Source organism: Microcebus murinus, chromosome 6 (genome assembly GCF_040939455.1).
Source record: "Microcebus murinus isolate Inina chromosome 6, M.murinus_Inina_mat1.0, whole genome shotgun sequence".
In the NCBI taxonomy this organism is placed as follows: domain Eukaryota; kingdom Metazoa; phylum Chordata; class Mammalia; order Primates; family Cheirogaleidae; genus Microcebus; species Microcebus murinus.
Genome location: NC_134109.1, coordinates 36,298,731 through 36,322,876, shown reverse-complemented (window position 1 = coordinate 36,322,876; position 24,146 = coordinate 36,298,731). Strand labels below are relative to the sequence as shown.

Below are 24,146 nucleotides of genomic sequence, written 5' to 3'. Positions count from 1 at the left end.
ACAGAACCAGGATTCTAATTGAGATCTGTCTGATTCTAGAGCAGGGGCCATCAGATCAACACCCATGGGCCAAATCCTGCCTGTTAGGGTGAGGGCTCATGATGCAGGTGGAGAAAGAATTCTCAACACAAAGATTAGGATAGTGAAAAAGAAGTAAAAAGTTTATTTTACTTTCTTGGTGGGGGAGGGAAAGAGAGAAAGATAAAGGGAAAGAAAGAGAGATAAGGGAAAGAGAGAGAGAGAGAGAAAGAGGGAGAGAAATAGCAAGGGCACAACACCCAAAAGGAAGAAAGGGGAAGTGCCAGCCCTGAGGCTAAGGGGCTCAGAATTTTTATGGGAAAAAAGAAAAAAAATTATTGCTGTAGACTGATCAGCAGGAGACAGCTGTGAGATGTTACTTCTCCTTGAGACTGTTGAGACCAGTCTTATCAGTCTCTTCTGGAATATGGTCTGGCTGGACGGTCTTGCCTGGTTTGGCGAATGTAAAGGAGGAGGATTTACACTCCATTTCTGTCTGCTCAGCTCTTTTCAAATGCCATAAAACAATCTCTGTGGGTGGTTAAAAGACAACAAGTTAAGACTCGTGTGATTAATCTTAAGGACAGCTGGTTAACGTCCCTACAGTTAGTTTATTTTTTCTGTTTATTATTAAGGCCATCCTTTCACTGCCCACAGTACCTGTTTTCATAAATAAAAGAGGTATTCTTTATTGGAATACATCCATGCCCATTTGTTTATGTATTGAATATGGTTGCTTTCATGTTAACAACAGCAGAGTTGAGTAGTTGTGATTGTGTGCTGACCTCTGTTGAAGAGTGACTCCAACAAACTTCCCTTTGTTTCCTTCTGATAGTAGGGTAGATATTTTAGACATCATTGGAATTCACAGCATGCTGAATATAATACCTTATGTAGCATTTTCAGATTTGTCACATTAAGTTTATATAATGGAGAAATTAACTTCCCTCTCTAATTCAAAGAATTGTTATCAGATAATATATTGGAAATATTTTATAGGTATGAAAACTATAGAAATATAAAGTTGTGTTATGAATCTAATATAATCTTTAAGAAGGTGAACAAATGAGTAATTTGAATACATCTCTACTTGGTATTAATATGGTTTCAAGAAACAATGTACATAAATCCCTAAAATATTAGGATTAGACCTAGACTAGAATGGACCTTTAAATAAATTCTTATTTCAATGAGAAGACTGAGGTCTGTAGCATTCAACGATGTACCCAAACTAAAATTAGTGGCAGAGCCATTCATTTTAAAGCATCAGTGGTCTGGAGTTTTTGTTCATTTTCATTTGTTCACAAATATTGATTAAGGTTATATACATTAAACATATTCAGTTTTATATAATTCATAGTCTATTATGAGAGTTTTGGAGCAGGAACATAAATCAGTAGACATGATTCATGAGATGTTATTTTGAATTTAGATTAGATTTCTTAGAAAATCTGGAAACAGTTTTTCCTTATGCAAACAAAAAAGTTATTCACTGTTAAATAATGTTGTCAAACTAATTCTTATAAAACTCAGAGACATATTATGAATGCACCACAAAAAAATTCATAGCATGACAAAAATTCCAAAAGTTTGACAACTTTGTCATAGCATTTCATCTCCTATTCACCAGAATGCCTTGAATGATGCTTATGAAAATTTAACACACTATGACGAAGAGGTCACCAGGGCGCTGGAGATCATCGCTTCCCTTGAAGCCATCATCGCATCCCATAGAGTAGACCTTGATAATCCAGAAGAATCGCTAGAGATGCCTCTTAGAAAACAAGAGGAATTGGAATCCACAATGGCAGACATCCAGGACCTGACTGAGAAATTGGGAGCTATATCTAGTCCTGAAGCCAAGCTAAAGCTTCAGTGTACTTTACAAGAAATAGTTTCTAAGAACTCAGCCATGAAGGAAGCCGTCAAAGTACAGAAAGCTGATATACAAGGGTAGGTCTTCTTTCTAAATGTAATGCTTTAAGAAGATAAAATACAAGGTTTTTTTCTTTATAATTAATATGTACATATTAGAGATAATTTGGAAAATATGGAAAAGTTAAAACACTAAAGAAAACCATGGTAGATATTTTATTTTTTCTTATTTAATATTGAGGGCATACAACAGGTTGTTTATAAAAGTATGTATATGGTATAAAGAATAATGATGAAACAAACATCCTTGTAACCAGAGTTTCAAAGATAAGCATGATTAATTTAAATTCTCTTGTGTGCTTCTTCCCTCTCCTCTCAGAAATAACTATTAGCCTAAATTTTATATTTGCCATTTCCCTGGCTTTTGTTGTATTGTTACTATGTATTTGTGTGTCGTGTTTTCATGATTTTGAACTAGTGCCTAGTGTTGTGTATTCTTCTATCACTTCATTTTTTTCAAACTCATCTTTATGACCCTGAGGTTTAATCATGTTATTGTCTGTAGTAAAATTCATTTCCCCAGCTATTGATGGACATTTGAATTGTTTCCAGTTTTTGCATTCAAATACAGGACTACTTGGGAACATTTTTGAATGTAATAGCTTCATTTGGGTATATATCTAGGAGTATGATTGCTGGGTCGAAAGATTTGCACATCTTAAATCGTTAACACCAAATGATTTTGCCAATTTCCACTTAAGCCTGTCGTATATAATAAGTATTCTAGTTGTCCCATATCCTTGCCAACACTTGATATTGTGAGACTTAATTTTTACTAGTCTGGTGAGTAAAAGTGGTATCTCATTGTGGTTTCTTTTTTTTTTTTTTTTTTTGAGACAGAGTCTCACCTTATTGCCCAGGCTAGAGTGAGTGCCATGGCGTCAGCCTAGCTCACAGCAACCTCAAACTCCTGAGCTCAAGCAATCCTCCTGCCTCAGCCTCCCAAGTAGCTGGGACTACAGGCATGTGCCACCATGCCCCGATAATTTTTTCTATATATATTAGCTGGCCAATTAATTTCTTTCTATTTATAGTAGAGACAGGGTCTCGCCCTCGCGTAGGCTGGTTTCGAACTCTGACCTTAGGCAATCCACCTGCCTTGGCCTCCCAGAGTGCTAGGATTACAGGCGTGAGCCACCGCCCCTTCCCCACGCCCCCCCTTGCCTCATTGTGGTTTTAATTTGCATTTCTATTACTGCTAATGAGTTTGATCTCTTTTTTGAATGTTGGTCATTCATATTTCCTCTTCTATAAAATGCTTATTCAAGCCTTTACCCGATTTTGTTGGTTATCTTTTTCTAAATAATTCCAATAAATTGTAGGAATTTCTTCTATAGAGGTCAGTCCCTTATGGTTATGTGCGTTAAAAATACCTTAACAGAGCAGGTTTCCTATTAGATACCCATTCTGGGGTCAGCTCCAGACTTTATGGTTTGTCCCTCACATTCTGGGAGGAAGCAAAGAAAACTGAAACTCAAATGCCCTCAAGGCAAAAACTGGCCCTACAGCCTTGCTTATTTCTGTGTATTTCCATTTTACAGAGTTTGAGGCCTCAATTCCTTACCTGTTTATTCATATGTCTTAAGAGTTGTTTCTTAAAAAATATATTTGATACAGAATTTTTAATTGCTTTCAATGGGAGATTTAGGCTGTGTCTATTTTGTATACATAATTTTAGAGTGTTTTTAAATCTATCTTAGTATGCCATATATAAAATATAAAAGTTTTTTTACTTCATAACATTAGTTATTTTCCTTATTATAACAAATACTTTATAAAAGTGTTCATAATTGCTATGTAATATTTTAAGTAATGGATTGTTTTAATTTGCTTTATCATATCTTTTGTTAGATTTAAAGGGTGTTCTAATTTTTGCCATTTTAATTAATATTCTAATGAATAAAAAGGTTGTATCATGTTTAGTATAAATTCCTTATATTTAGGATTAATTCCTTAAGGCAGATTGCAGAAGTTGAATTAATGGGCCAACATTGGGCCCACTGGCTCATGCCTGTAACCCTAGTACTCTGGGAGGGCAGGAGGATCACTTGAGCTCAGGAGTTCAAGACCAGCCAGAGCAAGAGCAAGACCCTGTCTCTAAAATTAAAAGAAAGAAAGAAAGAAAGAGAGAGAGAGAGAGAGAGAGAGAGAGAGAGAGAGAGAGAGAGAGAGAGAGAGAGAGAGAGAGAGAAAGAAAGAGAAAGAAAGAGAAAGAAAGAAAGAAAAAAATTAATGGATCAAAAGATATGAGCACTTTCCAGGTTTTCTATAAGAATTGTACTAATTGATAATCCGGAAGAATCACTAGAGAATTGCTACAGCTCATTAGCATGTTTAAGAATGCAGTTTTCACTTTACTGAAGTGAACTTTTAAAAAAAAATCTCTCCAATTTAGGCATTTTGAAGATAGCCCAACCTACCTTTTAAAGTTTGCATTTAAGGCCATATGCAGGTCTCTTTGGGGATAATTAGTTAATAAAAATTTGTACAATGCATTAAATAGCAAAAAACAAAGTTATCCTATCTTTTTTAAAGAAATTAAATGTGGAGAATTTATTCTGGGAATTTTAGAATATTGTGTTGAATATGATTTAATATCATTTTTTTCTAACCGTGCCTTATTAGATATCTAGAGAATTACCAATGCTATAAAAAAATGGAAGACAAAATTTGCACTAACCTCAGCAAAATGGAAGCAGTTCTTGGGCAGTCCATGTCCTCGTTGCCAGCGTCTTACAAAGAAGCTTTAGAGCGCTTGGAACACAGCAAGGTAATACTATTTGCAAGTCTCCAATAAGTCTATATACAAAAAATAGGCAGAACAGCTGGAGGCAGAATAGAGTGTAACTCTGTTATGACCCATGGAAATCTTCAGACTGAGGTGTACACCCATGAAAATTCCTCAGCCCAAAAGCCAGAGGGAAAAAAATGAAGCAGTGGTTCTGAGAGATTTAGTTAATTGGATTCACAGGACACTGATCCCTAGTAGTGTCCTGTCCTCATGGATGGCCTTTGTAAAACTCCTCCTTTCGTGTTATGGTAAGGGCTGCTGCGAACCAGCCTTGATGTCCACTGAGCACTCACTAACCTCACAAGCTCTAAATTCTGGTTACTTCTCAGACTCTGTTATTAAACATTTTACTTTTTGCTTATTTTCATTTGTTAGGATCTATGTCATTATGGACATTATGGACATTTGTTAGGATCTATGTATTATGTCATTAGGATTTGGATGAAGGCATTCTAAATTAGCTATACTTAACATCTACCAAAACCAAATGAACAAAAAACCCTTTAATATTGTGTTGATGTTTGATACAGGAAGTATTATGGAAATAACCTACTTAGTAAAATATGAGACTTTTTTTTTTTTAAGAAAAGTACTGTTAGAAGTGACTTATGTTAAAATGACAAAACGTGCAGTAGTCCCCTGTTATCCACGGAGTATACATTCCAAGTACCCCAGTGGATACCTGAAACTGTGGATCATGCAGAACCCTAAATATACTATGTTTTCTCCTATACATACCTATGATAAAGTTAAATTTATATATTAGGCACAGTAAAAGATTAACAACAATAACTAGGCATGTCCCTGTAGTCCTAGCACTTTGGGAGATTGAGGCAGGAGGATTGCTTGAGACCAGGAATTCGAGGCTGCAGTGAACTATGAGTGTGTCACTATACTCCAGCCTGGGTGACAGAATAGGACACTGTCTCAAAACAAAAACAAAAAAAATGCAATAATAATTAATAATAAAATAGAACAATTATAACACAATATACTATAACAAAAGTTATGTGAATGTGATCTCTCTCTTAAAATACCTTATTGTACTGTACTCAGCCTTCTTCTCCTGATGATATAAGATGATAAAATGCCTACCTAACGAGATGAATTGAGGTGTAGGATGTAGGCATTGTGAGGTAGTGTTAGGTTACCGTTGACTATGAACACAACCACTGGAAACAGTTGATCTGATGACCAGGAAGCTACAACATGCCTAACGAGTAGGGAACGTGTATAGCATGTAGATCCTGGACAAAAGGATGATTCATGGACCAGGTTGGCATGAGATTGTATAACCCAGACCAATGCACGATTTAGAACTTATGAATTGTTTACTACTGGTATTTTTCATTTAATATTTTTTGTCTGTGGTTGACCGTGGGTAACTGAAACCTTAGAAAACAAAACCATAAATAAGGGAGGACTACTATGCTTCTAGAATATTTACTTTTGAAGATACATTCTTACTTGGAAATATCGGTTGATGGGTCATCATTTGTCCCCATAGTCCCAAATTCATGCAGAATACAACAGCACATAGATAATTCTCGTTCCGCCTGCATTGACTTCCTGAAGGACAAGAAATGGATTACGTAATACTTTTGGAAGATTAAAATCATGAATTGTTCAAGATTTAAAAATAGTTTATAAATTTCAGAATAAATAATAGACCTTATGTCCCTCCTTTGTCTTTTCTTTCTTAAGGCCTTGGTGTCAAATCTTATATCAATCAAGGAAGATTTAATGAAACTACGACAGGCCCTCAGACACTTGAGACCCCGGTGCACAGAAGACGACGGTGTGTGTTTGCTCAGAACCCTGTCGGCTCTGTGGGCTAAATGGCTGAGCTTGCTGGAAGCCGCTAAAGAATGGGAGATGTGGTGTGAAGAACTGAAGCGGGAGTGGAAATTTGTCAGTGAAGAAGTGAGTGCTTTATTTTCAACAGCCAAACCGTATTGTTTCCTAACAGATGTTTTTAAATTTGTTTTATTACTATACCTTGTTTTTATATAAAACAAGACCTCAACCTCTGTACCATTTGTGCATGTCATGTAGACATTACACAGAAATGTTTATAGTGGTCAAGCCCTATTAAAATATTCTGTGAGAAGTTATTCACATTTTTAATAAGAGTGGCTTTTCTGGGGATATCAAATAATTCTTATAAATAAGTGACCACTTGCTAGTTTGCACTTTAAAATCTTTATTGTGAAAATAAGTGAACCAAAGCAGCCCTTGGTGGCTGCACTCTTGTTGGGTTGTGATTGCTGCAGGTTCCCGTTTGTGACTGTCACGGAGCCTGGAAGCACCAGGAGATGCCCCATCAGTCCTGGGTTCCAGACATCGTCCCTTCAACCCTAATGCATATTGGGAACCCTAGGTGCACACTTACCTGTCAGGGTAGCACTTCCTTTATTTGCATGCTGGTTTCCAGCGGGGAGGCTCACAATGACCCTTATCTCATTCCCTAGTAGAAGTGTAGCTGTCGGCCTGAGAAACGGCCCTTCTAGTCCAACTGAACTTAGGTTTGAGGAAATGGGAAGCACACATTTCCTAACTGGGTCTCTCGGAGAGGGGCCAGTCGACACCTGCACCCATGTATTCTAGCAGTTGGGGACCCGGCCGGATCCTATGGCCCACATGGCAGGGCAGCTCATAGCCCAGCCCACCTGCTGCAGTGCTCTTCTTCTCGAGGCCTCCCCCGCATCGGGAGCCTTCTGAGAGGTGGATCTGAGAATCATCCCGAGTATAGCGTAGCCTGCCCCTGAAACCCCCAGAGGCCCATCCAGGACTGTGTCTCTTTCTTAGCAGTGGAGCTACAAGATTCAACAACTTGACCTTAGAGGAGAAGCCCTGGCATGCCCCAGACTACAGGGCCCCTGGAAACATAACTGATGCTGGGGCTCCTGAGTTCTCACAGGCCTTACCCCCTGGTGCATCTTACTGGACATTCAGGTCCTTGATCACCATCTCAATTAGCATTTTTTTTTTTTTTTTTTTTTTTTGAGACAGAGTCTCACTCTGTTGCCCGGGCTAGAGTGACGTCAGCCTAACTCACAGCAACCTGAAACTCCTGGGCCCAAGCGATCCTTCTGTCTCAACCTCCCAAGTAGCTGGGACCACAGGCATGTGCCACCATGCTTGGGCTAATTTTTTCTATGTATTTTTAGTTGGCCAATTAATTTCTTTCTATTTTCAGTAGAGATGGGGTCTCGCTCTTGCTCAGGCTGATTTTGAACTCCTGACCTTGAGCGATCCACCTGTCTCGGCCTCCCAGGGTGCTAGGATACAGGCGTGAGCCACCATGCCTGGCCTCAATTAGCATATTATATATGTAGTTGACTAGTGTGTGATATTCTGTAATGTCGAGATTGCAAGATCCGTGACTCTGAACATAGAACAGGACAGTTAACATTGCACTGGGGCAGATTGTGATAAGGAGCCACACAGTGGAGGGGAGGCCCAGAGGATCTGAGGAGTGGTGTAAGTACAATCTGATTAAGGGGCCTTTGAGACCTTTTTTTATATCTTTGCTCTGAGTTCGGGGGCTGTGGAACTCCCAGTTTCCATATGTGATGCAACAGGTTATGTATTTCTGGGTTCTGTACGTACCAGTGGTTGATAAACACTTGATCAGTTCTATAATTCAGGCTGCCTCCCCTTTGGTAGGTGTCAGAATAATGAGGATCTACTGAACTGACTTTTTCAGCTTATAGGAATTGGAAGTGAGGGGAAAAAGACCTGCAGAAAAAGTTCTCCATATCCAGTAGTTGCCCAACCGTTTCTACATAGTGACAGCGGTTTGGTGGAGCTTATTCTAACCCCCTTGTGCTCATCTCAGGAGAAATATTGCTTTATCCAACTGAAATCTGAAGGAGAAATAAATTATGAAAATTTTCAATAGCATTTCCTTCAGCCCACAGTAAAAATACTTCATTTTAATCACACTTAGATATGAGCAATAGCTGGGAACTACTGGGTTCTGATAGTAGAGGACTAATTCCCAGCTACAGGAAAACAGGTATTACTTTGAACTAGGCTATGACACGAGCAACCCTTTGAGGAGAGAGTATGACTGCCAAGGTATGTTTCAAGTCCTGAACAGCTAAGAGTATATTTTACTTATTTCACCTCTTTTTTTGTTGAATTAGATCGAACGAGAAGCCATTATTTTAGATAATCTTCAGGAAGAACTCCCTGAAATTTCCAAAACAAAAGAAGCAGCCACCACAGAGGAGCTGTCTGATGTGCTGGACTGTTTACGCCAATATCAGGAGAGTGTGGAGAAGCAGCAGTTGGCACTGAACCTACTTCTCCAGCGCATCAAAAGTATCCAGAATGTTCCGGAAAGCTTATGGGCTGTGGAAACTGTTCCGGCATATCAGGAGATTACTTCTATGCAAGAGCGATGCAACAAGTAAGATTTATGAAAAACTATTGTAAATATTATGTAGCTCAAAAGTTAGAAAATATCAAATTTTAAAAATATAAAAATATTGTAGAATGATGGCAAATGATCCAACAGAATTGAGTTGAGGGCACTGATAGGTATAAAAAGGGATGGAAAAGAGGCCGGGTGTGGTGGCTCACACCTATGTTCCCAGCACTTTGGGAGGCCAAGGCAGGAGGATCATTTGAGGCCAGGAGTTTGAGATTAGCCTGGGCAACATAGGAAGACTCCATCTCTAAAAAGAAAAAAGTTTTGTTGGGCGTAGTGGCACACACCTGTAGTCCTACTGTGGAGGCTGACGCAGGGGGATCACTTTAGCCCAGGAGTTTGAGATTGCTGTGAGCCATGATCATGCCACTGAACTCTAGCCTGGGCAGCAGAGTAAGACCTGCCTTTAAAAATTAAAAATAAAAGCGTATGGAAAAGATTAATAACTGTAAATTAAAACAGGCACACATTTCCATTCTGGCATTACTGAGGGTAAATATCCTTCAAGTTTCTTTTTTTCATTGGTTTTTCTAATTTAGTAATACATATTCATAATGGGAAAGTTGGAGATTGTGAAAGTTGCAAAGATTAATATAAAAACCCACCTTAATCTCACCACTAACAACCACTGCCAATTACTGTTTTCTCCTCTTTTTTACTGTGATTTTGTTTTTAAATTTATTGAGATCCTAGTAATTATACTGGTTTGTATTCTGCTGAATAATTTATTAGGATATCATGTTTGTCATCCTATGCCATTAAATGTTCTTTTTCAACACAGCCAGCTATATAGTATTCTACCATGGGGATGTGCTATAATTTATTTAACCAAGCCCCTAATAAGGAACCTTTAAATCATATGTGATTTTTTTTTTTTTACTATTATAAAAATACTACATTGAATATTCTTACGTCAGATCTCTGTCTGCATCTGTGACTACTTCGTTGAGAAAGATAATGAGAGGTAGAATCACTGGGCCAAAGGATGTAATAATTTTAGGGCCAGAGATCCTCTGAAGAAAAAGCCAACTGTTTGTTCTCTCTATTCTCAAACGCCACCCATGCGGCACTTCTTACACCAGACGTGTGGGGTTGTTTCCTTTAAATCAAGGGTTCCTTTGACACTTCCCTTGGGTTCAATTAATTTGCTAGAGGAGCTCACAGAATTCAGGAAAACCCTTACTGATGTTAATAAAAGATACAGATAAGCAGATTGAAGAGATGCATTGGGCACAGTATGGGGGAAGGAGTGCAGAGCTTCCTTGTTCTCTGGGTGGGTGGCCCACCCTCCAGGCCCCTCTGTGTGTTCAACAATCCAGATGTTCTCCAAACCTTGTCTTTTTGGTTTTTTTGGAAGCACCGGAGTCATGATTGATTATATCATTGGCCTTGGTGATCAACTCAGCCTTCAACTTCAATCCCCTCCTTGGCATTGGGTGCATGTGTATGTGTGTGTGGTGGGACTGGCACTGAAAGTTCCACTCTTCTAATCACATGGCTGGTTTCCCCAGCAACCCACCCCCATCCTGCGGCTATCCAAGAGCCCACCAAGAGTTGCCTCATTAGAACAAAAGATGCTTCTGTCACTCAGGAAATTACAGAGGTCTTAGGAGCTCTGTGTCAGGGACTGGCGTTGAAGACCAAATATTAGAACAAAAGATTCTTCTAGCATTCCTGTCTACGAGGCTATTAAGAGCTCTGTCTCAGGAACTGGGGCGGGGACCAAAGATATATTTCTTATTATGTCATGATACTTACCAAATAACCCTCCGGAAATATTTGTCTCACTTAAATGCCTCTTCGGGTATTTGTTCCACAACAAAAAGGGTCAGCTGGGGAGAAAAAGGCTAGGGGGGTTGGCTGTCCCCAGGAGCCCACCCATGGCTCCATTCACACCTCTAAGTCATTTTCATTTGAGCTCAAGGATTAAAAGGAGGAAAATAGAAGATAGAAATGGCAATTAGAATGTATAATGAAAAGAGAGTATTTGGGGATGAAAGGTTTGGAGAGGTTTTTGATTGAGTGATATAATTTGATACATATTTGTATATATGGTACATAAATCATTGAAAACTGGGAAAATCATCTCTTATGAGCTATTCAGACATTTTGTTAATTGTTGAACTAAAACTATTTCACAGAAGAGCAGGATAGAGACACAATTAAATTCTGATGCTCTCTTTTAGGCTTTTTCAGAAAGCACAAAAAAATAAGGAATTGATACAGACTGAAATCCAAGAAAGACATTCCTTCACAAAAGAAATAATTGCTTTGAAGAACTTATTTCAACAAACTACAACTTCTTTCCAAAATATGGCATTACAGGACTACCCAGAAAAGGCAGAAGAGTTTGAGGTAAGTGAGGAATGAACTAATGAATGTGGCTGATGCAGGTCACAATATGCAATTTTGTATCCAGTGTCCTTTGGGCACAGGTAACTCAGTGACTAGGGTTGGAGGAGAGGTCCAGAGGAGAGAAAAGTATATGCAAAGGCCCTGTGGCATGGTGTAAGCAGAGTCATTGGTGAAGATTAAGTATGGTTGGAAAGCAGAGAGCATAGTTAAGACTAGTCTGGGTCTAAACCAACCAGCCTTTTTCAAACATGTTTAAGTGTGTTTGGTGAACAGGGGGCTCAGACCACTCTTCAGTAGCATGTTAGATTTCTCCTTTAGTTTAGGGCATGATGTTTTAGCTCTAACAAGGGGATATATAGGCTGGGCACCGTGGCTCACGCCTGTAATCCTAGCACTCTGGGAGGCCAAAGCACGTGGATCGTTTGAGCTCAGGAGTTTGAGACCAACCTGAGCAAGAGCGAGACCCCGTCTCTACCAAAAATAGAAAGAAGTTAATTGGACAACTAAAAATATATAGAAAAAATTAGCTGGGCATGGTGGTGCATGCCTGTAGTCCCAGCTACTCAGGAGGCTGAGGCAGAAGGATTGCTTGAGCCCAGGAGTTTGAGGTTGCTGTGAGCTAAGGCTGATGCCATGACACTCTAGCCCGAGCAACAAAGTGAGACTCTCACAAAAAAAAGGGGGGGGGTTGATATGTACTACCTAAAGGTAATTCGGGAACTAATTTCTTCAGAATGATTTCTTCTCTCATTCCAGTCCAATGGTGACAGCCAAAAAGAACATTTGGAAGTTGATTCAAAAGTTGCCTGCTGTTGTTAACCAGAGCTTTTGCATATTAACATTGAAAAAGAAACGTATTCACTGAAGCAGTCTTCATGGGGAGCCATGGGGCGCCGTGGGGAGCCATCTAAGTGTAGCTCTGAATTGAAGACCTGTCCTCCTGGGCTAGGTCTCGATGAAACAGGATGACACTTGTTCTCTAACTTTCCGTCTCTAGATCTGTTCTCTGCTGAGGATTCAGAAATGAAAACAGTGACACTTCATGGAGTCATTTAAAATTGTAATCATTCTTTAGCGCAGCGACTCAGTTCATTAACACAAATAATGCTACTGGACAGCTACTGTAAGGAACAAAACAAACAACAAAAAAGCCACAGTGAAGTCAAGAAGTATTTTTCCACTTGATCTTTGGGAAACTTTCCCAAACAAACGAGTTTCTGCTTTATAATTACTGAAGGAGAAGGTAGATCAGATTTTGTTTCTAGGCCACAACCAATAGGCTATTTGTTCAGGTTTCTTTTATCTCCTGAAACCTACATTCTTTGCGGGGAACTGGAACCCTCCCTTTTGAAAGAAGTGGAGCTCTGCTGGGCTGTCTAATTACATGAAAGCAGACACTTGTGCTCTAAGCACAGGGCTTTTAGTGGCCTTGAATCATTGTAATGATAATGCAGGAAGAAGTAGAAATAGCAACAAGTTAATAACAACAACAAAAAACTTCTTTGAAACTTTTTGCTACTTGCAACTTTTTAGATCAGGACTGCTACTGAGATACAATTAAATCCTAGAGGTACTTTAGAAGCAGGAGATGTTGTAATGTCTTTTCTCCACAATGGTGTGACACTATGAAGAGATATCGGGTTTAATTCTTACAAATTAGAAAGCATCATCTGACTAAACTGAGTATCTCTCAGGCTTAATCAGCTTGTATCAATAGTGAGGTTTTGTCATGCAAAGTGTGCTACTTTAAGTCATAAGGTTGTGCTGGAAAACTGCTTTCACTTTTTAGAGTTAAACTTTTCCCCCAGTCCTGTGAGTATTGAAACTCTTGATGTTTTTAGGAGCTTCAAAGCATTCTCAGAAAAGGAAAGCTAACTTTTGAGAATATTATGGAAAAACTACGAATCAAGTATTCCGAAATGTACACCATAGTCCCTGCAGAGATTGAATCACAGGTGGAAGAATGCAGAAAAGCCTTAGAAGACGTAGATGAGAAGGTAATAATAACGTTTATACTAGTGTTATTATTTATGGAGTTGAATAACTATGAAAAAGCAAATGTCATTTAATGTCACATTTTCATTTGTCAGAATTTTAGCTATGACTATTTTCGTGGAGTTTAGTTAAGTGACGATTTTGTGTATTGAATACTCAGATAAAGATGCTCTAAATATGTGACATAAGATAACAGAATTAGATAATCTGAATATTTTTAATTGTCAAGATGCTTAGTTTTTCTTCTCTTGCATTTTAAAATAGTTATATGTTATCTTTTACTTGGCCTATTATTATTATTTTTTACTGCACAACCACTTAATAATTCTGGGCATGAATAGTACTTTGCTTTAAAATGTATTACCTGAATATTTTGACATTACAACCAAAGGCAATAAGTATACAAATTTCACAACTCGGAATAGCACTTATTAGCATACAGTGTTTATTTAATGACGATATTAACAGAATTCCCATAAAATATACCTGAGTAAATCTTTACACCTGAAAGTCCAGATTTAAAGAAATGGTGAGAAATATATTATCATCCTGGAAACATAAGAGCTTAGCTAGACAATTTTATTGGATTATAAAAAGGCAGCCCCTATCCAACAGAACAAAATTCTATTCTGGCACCCACAGAAGGACTTTTGCATTTTTTCCCCCGAAGCTTAGAATACCCAAAACTTGATAAATAAAATAGATCTTAAGTAAACACACAAAAAAATCAGATTTCAAGCTTAGTTGCTAGAATCTGTCATTAACTTTTATAGCAGATTTCTTAGGAAAATCTAGTCTATGTAAAAAACATGTAAATTCCTAATGTATATTTATAACAATTCTTTTTTATTTAATACCCAAGGAAACCTGTTAGGCACTTTCTCAAGGATCATATACTATTGATTTTAAGAGAGTACTAAATGTTTTGAGAGAAACTAAATGTTATTCTCCTGAATACATAATGTGAAATCCCTAACAAAGTAAAATAATGATGAAAATCAGTGTTTCAAATTCAAGGTTGAAAATTTCTGCTGTGAATTTGTATATTTGTAACAAACAGCAACTAATTTTGATTGCATGATGGGTCTCAAGGAAGTTCAAGGATCCAGGCAACAGAGTACCATTGTGTATAATTCAGATGGCTACTTACTTTTCCTATATCATGGTCAATGTATCTAAGTAGTGTACACTTCCACCAGGAGAATAACTGCCCAAAATATCATTAAGCTTTGTTTTGTACTAATTCGTTAACAGAGCCAGCAATAAAAAACTAATACAGGACCAATGTGGGATTTTTTTTTTCTAATAATCTTGACCGTGGAATAAAAACATGCTATGAAAGTATCAATAGCCTGATGTTGTGAATAGAGTCCGGGACTTGTAGTCTCGGGATTTGGGGGCTTCATGGGACAAGTTCAACTAGTGCCTTGACATGTGACTGTAGCAAGTCATTTAGCCTGAGTTTCTATGTCTGTGTGCTATCTACGTAGGATGGTTTTAATCTCAATAATTAGACAGATATAGTGGGATTTTTTTTCCTTAAAAAGCTAAAAGGATAGGTGGGGAACCTGCAGCCTCAAGGCTACATGTGACCCTCCAGATCCCTAAATGTGTCCCCTTGACCAAATCCAAACTTCACAGAACAAATCCCTCTATTGAAAGGATTTGTTCTGTAAAATTTGGATTCAGATAAAAGGTTGCACTCAAGGATCCAGAAGGCCCCAAGGCTGCAGATTCCCCACCCTATCTGGAGAAAGCCCTATCAACATAGCAAAACAAGAACACAAACTAATTGGGTATTTGGAAAATGATGTATTCAACATTCGTTTATTGTCTTTCCTAACACAATTATTTTCTTAAGAAAGTCATTTAGATTAAAAAATTTACACTGTTCAGCAGTTAGATTTCTTATCTTTGGGAAAACGTCCATTAGAAGCAGTTACCCAGAGAAAAATTAAGCTCTTTGCATCTTCAAGAAATAGCTTCCAAAAGAGCCTTTTGGAAGGCTCTTTTACCAAAATTAGTATTATGGTAGGAATTACATTTTTTTTAAGTCAGATTGAGAGTAAGTTTGGTTTTATTAAATAGATCTATGCAGAGGATTTTCTCATAAAATGGAGAGATCATATAATAATTTCCCCCAGGAATTCTTTCATATCATTTGATCCAAATGGGTGTGTTTCAAATAGTCCACTCAGTACTTTTGCCAAATGCAGCACATACATATCTGTTATGTATATGTGGATTGCATTCAATGATTTTTTGTTTTTTTTAGATTGGATTTAAAAGGTCAGGTAAACACAGCTGCCATTTAGTAGTCTGCTAATTTATTCTCTCATTAATACATTAGCCAATATTGTTTGGAAGTTTTTTCCTCCAGCTCTTACAAGTAAAAGCAGAGTGACTACCCCTTTTGTCATTTGAGTGCAGGAAACCTCTCTAAGCCTAATACATCTTTTTCCGTTGTAACAGATAAGCAATGAAGTCTTGAAAAGCTCACCATCATATGTAATGAACAGAAAAATAGAAGAAATTAACAATGGACTTCATAATGTTGAAAAGATGTTGCAGCAGAAAAGCAAAAATATTGAGAAAGCACAAGAAATTCAAAAGGTAACATTTTAACTTTATTTTAACTTTCAATACCAAATAGCATTTGGTATTTCTGATCCATTTCCCCCTCCCCTTTCATCAGTCATCACAAGGTGAGTTCTTAGAATTAATCAGAAGCACAGAGACCCTAAATCAGATCCACAGGGGTATGATCAGATCACCTACAGACACCTGATAGAGAAAGTTGCATTTAAGAGTCATTCTTAGTTTTTCCATGGTGGGCGCATACCCAAACTCCTGACTTCTCATTGTGAACCAGCATTTTTGTAAGTAAAGAAAGGTAAGGATCTCATCTTGGGATGACTGATATAAAAACTAATGCAATAGGATATTAACAGCTTTTTTTTTAAGACTGCCAAGGTAAAAATACGGAAAATAAAAATTCCAAATTATTTTCCTTGTAAAATGTCTTCAGAAATAAAACTACAAATAACACTGTACATAAACATGATATTATACCTCTTAACTTCCAAATAAACTCTTGTATACGGGAACGATTCTTATTCTAATCTACATTTTAAGGAAATAGTCTATATAATTGGGGACTTTTAAAATAGGTCAGAATATGGCTCACTTTGGGATAAAATCCTGGACTCTTAAGCAGAGGAACATAAGTTAGCCAGTTAGATTTTCCCACTTCTCCAAATTATGTTCCTAAGCAAATATTAAGTAAAAATTGAATACTTTACCTTTGAAATTTTCCTATGCCTAGACAAGTTCAGATTCAAATTTAACCTATTGGTTTCTTGAGCCAACAGCGGTTGTTGCTATTAATATTATTAATAACATGTGATTAGAGCTTTCTGTCTCTTCATTAATCCTGAATCAGCAGATATTTTCTTTTGTTTTAATCTTACACTTAATAAAACTGCCTTCTAGACTAAGTACATATATATACTGATCTAAATAGTTTCAAGTATTTCCGCAAGCCCTTTTTTAAATGTAATGTTTTCCTCATTACTCTTGAAAGGTAAGAGCCATATTGACCTTGTTTATGTCATTCATTTCTAGAAATGTCTGAGTCTTTCTTTTCCCCTGCAGCTTGTTTATACTGAAGTGAATACAGATGCAGTTAGGAGAGCTCAAGATAAGTGTTTTTCAGTTTAGATCAGAAATGGTTGCTGTATATAAATTAATAACTATGGGTATGATGTTGTGATAGCATTTACAAATGCATATAATATGTGAAAACTAGGAATTACCACCATGAACTATGACATCTTCATTCAAGTTGACTTATAATTTCCTTTTCCAGAAAATGTGGGATGAGCTTGACCTCTGGCATTCCAAGCTGAATGAGCTGGATTCTGAAGTTCATGACATTGTTGAACAGGACCCAGGACAGGCTCAAGAGTGGATGGATAACTTGATGATTCCTTTCCAGCAGTATCAGCAAGTGTCACAGAGAGCTGAATCTAGAACCTCGCAATTAAATAAGGTATAGCTGTGACATATGATAGCTGTTAATACATAGCATGTGGTTATACTGAGATGGGTTTCAAACAAAACAAAAAATATATTCAGAGGCAGCCAGTTTCCTTTGAATTGCCAGTTGCAAGACCTGAAGCTTGAGCCACACGGTAGGCTCAGGTGGGCACCGAGGGGACAGATTTCAATGCTAAGAGCAGGCAGGAAGTCGGACTGATCAGGCAGACCCAAGAACCCAAAAAGTCATGAGTCCAGGCAAGTGCTGGGCTTCCCAATGGATGGATGAAGACCAGTAATGGGAAATTAGAGCAGGAGATCTCAGGTGCCCGGGCAGGGAGCCATCCATGGAAAAACTGTCATTTGGGGACTGAAATACCCACCCTACCCCTGTTCCAAATAAGCATGGTGGTTGGGTGAGTTGTGTATGTGATCTAGCAAGAGTGAGGCGGCATCGAGTCTTAGAAGAACCGTAGAGCAAGGTCCTGCACAGGACAAAGCCCAGTTTTCAGAATGAAGCGTAAAATGGGAATCAGAATAGTCTTGAGGCTGGCTGGAACTCTGGTGTGGCCCTGTAGCATTGGGGTAGAACCTCTTAAATCCTTTCCAGCCTTGGTCGGGATTTGTCTTAAAAGTTGGAAGGATCACAACATGGGGCGGGTGGGCAAGTGGCCCCAGACATGGGAGCGCAGACCTGCGAGGCCTGGCGCCCCACCGACCAATTACAACTCACCCTTCGACTGGGAGTCATTCAGCTCCTGGAAGAGGCACCAGGCTGAGCTTGTACGCATGTCTTCACAGGCCACGCTGAAGATGGAGGAGTATAGTGAGCTCCTAAAGAGCACTGAGGCTTGGATCGAAAGTACCAGTCGTTTGCTGGCCAATCCTGCTGACTATGACTCTTCCCGGAAACTGAGTCACCACGCCAGCGCCCTCCAGGTCAGTGTTCTTTCGAGGTTTCTGCGAGTCACAGGATCCACATAATGATTAGTGGCTTAGCTCCTCATCATAGTGCTTTTCCCCTTCCTGAAATACAGCCTTACTCCTAACCATGCCAATGGCAGAAGGAGGCACTAGACAGGGATTTCGGAGACCAGGATCTACTAGCTCTTTCCATCCTGATAACTACTTCATGACTTTTTGGGTAATTTAGTTTATCTTCTGTGAGCCTCAGTTTACCCATCTATGAAGTAAGAAGCTGCCTGAATGGTGTTGATGGTTTTGGCAGCAGAATTCTAAGACAGCCCCAAGCATTCCCCTTCCCTGGTGTATGTGACCTGTGTAATCCCCTCCAGTTGAGTGTGGACAGGGATATGAATATGATGCGATACTTGATTAGGTGTTACATGGCTAAGGTAATGGGGTGGTCCCATAAATACATGATTGACATGATTATAAAACTTCCTAGTACAGGTTTTTAGATTTTTGGATTTGGGGTGTTCAACTGGTAAGTATAATGCAAAAATTTCAAAATTAGAAAAAAATCCGAAATCCGAAACACTTCTGGTTCTAAGCATTTCAAATAAGAGCTACTCAGTCTGTAGCAGAGTATAAAGAGATTTTCCTGCTGACTTGAAAAAGTAAGCTGCCATATTGTGAGAGGGCCACAGGGCTAGAATATAAGGCAGCTTCTAGCCGCCAACAGCCAGTGGGAAATTGGGGACCTGAGTCCTGCCACTGAATTCTGCAAACAAGGAAGGGAACCCTGAGCTCCAGATGGCGCCATGATTACAGCCTTGTGACACCCCTAACTATGCCTGGACTCTAGGGACACTATGAGATAATAAATTCGTTTTGTTTTAAGCCATTAAATTTGTAGTAATTAGTTACACAGCAATAGAAAACAAATCCGTGGTTCCTTCCAGTTCTAACATGCCATGTTGCCAAATTTCCTGTTATTGCTGGTAGCCCACAGGCGTCCTGTATCTCCACCCTAGCTGACAAATATCAAATAAATGCAAGTATTTTCCTATTTGGGGCCATGACTGCAAGAGACTTCCAGATGCTGTGTACTGACTGAAGTTTCATTGGGAAGTCGTTTTTCCCTTCTCTTATATTATTCTGTCGTGAGAAAGAATCCCTTAAGAAAAAATTTATGATCGTTTTTACAGAATTACACTTCAAAGATGATCTAGCTCCTCTTTATATCTTTAGCACAACATGTTCCTAAGTGAGCTGCTGACTTCAGACCTCCCTGATGATTGAGATTTGTTGGCACATTTTTTCCCCTATGGTAACAATTATAAACATACTGCATTTTCACCCATTTTTTTTTCTTTTCTTCTCCTTGCTTGTGATTTCTTTTGCTTCCTCCCATTTGGGTGGACTTTCCATGTCCCCAGAGTTTTTTATTTTTCTATTTTTAATTGCTTCTATGAGTCACCATTTTTGAGGACTTTGCCAAGACAGAAGAAAGAAATGATGCGTTCTTTTCCTTAAATGCTTATGAGTTTAAAAAAAAAAACTCAAAACTTTAAGAAAGTGAGTCAGGCAAAAGCAGCAGGCATTTTGCTACCTTCTACTGATACACATGTAAAAATGTAACAGTATCTTTCAAACTGTTCTGGACATTGTAACTTGTTGGACTTCGTTTAGGAGCTAGAAGTGAGTTTATTTCCCACAAAATGTATCCCTAGTAAATCTCCAGATGGCAAGGAAGTCCCAGGTACCTAGCCCTATGTGACATCACTATTTTGTCCCTATAATGCAGATAGTTCTACTTTTAGGATACCCTTTTCCGTTTTATAGCGTTACCAGGTATTTTTCAAATGACTCTTAAAGAAGAGTCAAAACTCTCAATTAAGCTTTGAATATTTGCTTTAATTGCACTCTTTCTACCTGGATTGCATTTGTTAAAACAGGTTTTTATAACCTAAAAATGATGCTTCCACAAATACTGCTACTGTGATTAAGTCATTGAAACATAAATTGTCATTGTAAAAATAGAAAACTAACTTGTTTTTTCAATCAACTTCATTGAGGTATAATTTGCATACGGTAGTATGTCCATGTTCAGTGTGCAGGTAGGTGAGTTTTGACAAAGGTGCAGTTGTGGAACTACCACCAACATCAGTGTAAAGAATATTCCCATCACCCTAGAAAGTTCCCTCTTGCCCATTTGCAGTCAATTTCCTTTCACCCTTCAGCCCTAGGGAACACCCACTCACTACTTTCTATGACTCTAGTTTTGCCTTTTCTAGAATATTGTATAACAGGAATCACACAGTATGTCATCTTGTGTCTGGCTTCTTTCACTTAGCATAATGCTTTTGAGATTCATCTAGGTTGTTACATTCATCAATACAGAGTTCATTCTTTGATTGCCAAGTAGTGTTCTGTTTACAGAAATAAGCAATTTGTTTATCCCTTCACTGGTTAATAGATATTTGGGTTGTTTCCTGTTTTGAGCTATGTATTAGCTATCGCTATGTGACAAATGACTTTGAAAGTTAGCCCCTTAAAACAACAAACATTAATTATCTCATAGTTTCTGTAGGTCAGGAATCCAGGCACGGCTTGAGCATGTCTGGCTCAAGGTCTCTCTTGAGTATAATGCAGCCAATTGTCCGCAAAGGCTGAGAGCTCATCCGAAGGCCCCACTTGGGTGAGGGAAGAAATAGGATTCACTTCCAAGCTCGCTCGCAGGCTTGTTGGCAGGCCCCAGAAGGTCTGCTTCTATACACAGGCATGTGGCTGCCCTGAGCATAAACAGTCTAACAGTGAGAATATGCTCCCAAGACAGAAGCCACAGTCATCTTCTTGTAATCTAATCTTGAAAGTGACATCTCATCACTTCTACCATATTTTATTAGAACTAAATCAGTAAGTCCAGCCTGCATCCAAGGGAGCTGATGATTAAGGGCATGAATACCAGGAGGTAGAGACATTAGGGGCCATCTTGGAGGCTGCCTACCACAGGCTATTATGAGCAGAGCTGATATGATTTATACACAAACCTTTGTGTGGACATACGTTTTTATTTTATTTCAGTGGGTAACTACCTAAGAGTAGGATTTCTGACTTTTATGATAAATGTTTAACTGAATAAGAAACTGCCAAATTGTTTTCCAAAATGCCTGTAGTACTTTTCATTCTCACCAGCAATGTGAGTTCTAATCACTGCATGTTTTTGACAGCACTCAGTATTATCTGTCTTTTAAATTTCAGCCATTTTAGTGACTTGTAGTGGTATTTCATTGTAGTTTAAATGGCATTTCTCTAATGACTAATGATTTTGAGCATTTATTCATGTTGTTATTTGTCATTTGTACACTTCCTTTGTGAAATATCTGTTTAATTCTCTCTCTTTTTTTTTTGCCCATTATTTAATTGGGTTGCTTGTCTTATTACTGAGTTGTAAGTTATTTGTAAAACATCCTAGAAATCATTTCTTTGTCATCTATGTGATTTACAAATATTTTCTTCTGGGCTGTGGCTTGTCTGTTCATTCTTTTAACACTGTCTTTCAGAGAGCAAATATATATAAGTCCAGTTTATCAATATTTTATTTTATGAGTTACTCTTTTATGCTGTACTCTAAGAAATCTTTACCTAACCCAAGGTTACAAAGATTTCTGCCTATATTTTCTTCTAGAAATTTGATAGTTGTAATTCTTATTTTTAGGTCTGTGATTCATTTCATGTTAATTGTTTTGTATAAGGTGTAAATCAAGGACCGGGGTTCTTTTTTTCCATAGGAATATCCAATTGTTCTGACACCATTTATTGAAAAGACTCTTGCCATTGAATTACTTTGTCACCTTGTTGAAAATCAATTGACCTCATACATATGGGTCTATTTTGGGACTCTCACTTCTGTTATATTGATCTATATGTCTATTCTTTCACCAATATGACAGTCTTAATTACTATAGCTTTATAGTAATCCTTGAAATCAGGTAGCATAAATTCTACAACTTAATTCTTCTTTTTCAAATTTGTTTTGGCTAATCTAGGTCTTTTGCATTTACATATATATTTTAGAATAAGCTTGTCAATTTCTGTATAGAGGTCTGTTAGACTTTTTAGTAGGATTGCATCTGTACATCAATTTGGAAGAAAATTAATATCTCAACCATACTGACTATTTGATTCAGGAACATGATATATCTTTTTATTCTGGTGTTCTTTAATTTTTCTGAGCAATGTTTTATAGTTTTCAGTGTACAATTCTTGCATGTATATTGTTAAATTTATCCCTAAGTATTGTGGGTTTTGGTGCTATTGTAAATGGTGTATATGTATATTGGTTAAAAAATAATAAGCATTGGTTTTAAGTTTTATTTTCCTAAAAGTTCTCTCCTCCTAGGATTTTGAATAAGACCAATATAAAATTCTGAATAACTTAATTTATTTTAGTGACTTATGACTAGAATTCTAGTTGTATAAGTAAATATCTCATATCAGTTATTTATATGGACCTACCTGAAGCAGGCTAAACATTTCTGAGCTATTTTGAAATCTAAAGTTTGAAACTTAATACATGGTTGAAAGGAGCTTATTTTGAATAGTAAAAGATTATTTTCTTACCCCTATCACCATGAAAATTCCAAAGGCTTAGAAACTCTGGAGGAGATGAAGACCAAATATGTATATATATATATTTCTTATTATATTATCAATACAATATCACAGGTAAAACTCTAAAGTCAGCCACTGCCATTGACAACAGAGTATTCCAGTGTTTTCATGGTGAAACTGGAAATGACCAGGAGTTTAAAAAGTTGAGACAAATTTAATTTGAGAAAAAGTTGAAAAATTTTAAATTTTCTCTAATTTAAATTTTAATCTACTTATTTCAGTATCTTGATGTTTCTTTCTTTCTTTATCTTTCCTTGTTTATCTAGATGGCTTTGGAAGATTCAGAACAGAAGCACAATCTTTTACATTCCATTTTTGCGGATCTAGAAGACTTGTCAGTAATTTTCGAAACAGATGACTTAACGCAATCCGTACAAGGGTTAAGTAATCAAGTAACAGCTTTACAACAAAAAATAATGGAAAGCCTTCCACAGATTCAGCGAATGGCTGATGTAAGTTTACACCATAAAGGTGTGATTCCTTATTCTTAATTTCATTTAGTAAATTAGAGTGGCACTGCTCATCAAGTCCTGTACTACTAATCAATGTGAAGATGCATTGATCTGGTTAGAATTTTCATTTATGTTCTTATTTCTTGAATTATATTTTACTTGGCAATCTGTAGTGCAGCTACAACAAAAAGCATCTTCCCATTCTCAATCCAGAAGCTGTTTGTTTAAAGAGTGAAGAATCCTGACCAAATAAACTCTGTTTTCTCTTTGTCAGAGAGGAAATATTGTCTATTTAAAGCACTGGTTGGGAAAGAGGGAATTAAAACAGGTAACCTCCCACCTTCATTCACCAGTGAAAAATATTAATTGAGGGGCTGCAGTATGCCAGCCTCTGGGTTTTTTATTTTTGCTTGAAATATCTGAAGCATTTATTTAAGGATAGAGTTACATGTAAAGGCAATTACAGTTTAGTTCCCAATTATTTCCTTTTGTATTCAGGTTACATTTCCTATACCACACTCATGTATCTTCATGGAATAATATA

At 37.7% G+C, this 24,146-nt stretch overlaps 1 protein-coding gene across 6 annotated transcripts in view; it reads left to right on the top strand.

Annotated features, from left to right (window-relative positions):
- Positions 1-24,146, top strand: part of SYNE2 (spectrin repeat containing nuclear envelope protein 2) — a 306,127-nt gene that overhangs the window by 159,349 nt on the left and 122,632 nt on the right. For all 6 annotated transcript variants that reach the window (XM_076003979.1, XM_076003977.1, XM_076003981.1 and 3 more), the window contains 10 exons: positions 1,649-1,971; positions 4,579-4,723; positions 6,449-6,667; positions 8,896-9,161; positions 11,369-11,537; positions 13,379-13,534; positions 16,005-16,145; positions 17,401-17,583; positions 18,372-18,509; positions 23,417-23,602. In XM_076003979.1, the coding sequence (XP_075860094.1) occupies positions 1,649-1,971; positions 4,579-4,723; positions 6,449-6,667; positions 8,896-9,161; positions 11,369-11,537; positions 13,379-13,534; positions 16,005-16,145; positions 17,401-17,583; positions 18,372-18,509; positions 23,417-23,602 (1,926 nt within the window). The remainder of the gene's footprint in view (positions 1-1,648; positions 1,972-4,578; positions 4,724-6,448; positions 6,668-8,895; positions 9,162-11,368; positions 11,538-13,378; positions 13,535-16,004; positions 16,146-17,400; positions 17,584-18,371; positions 18,510-23,416; positions 23,603-24,146) is intronic.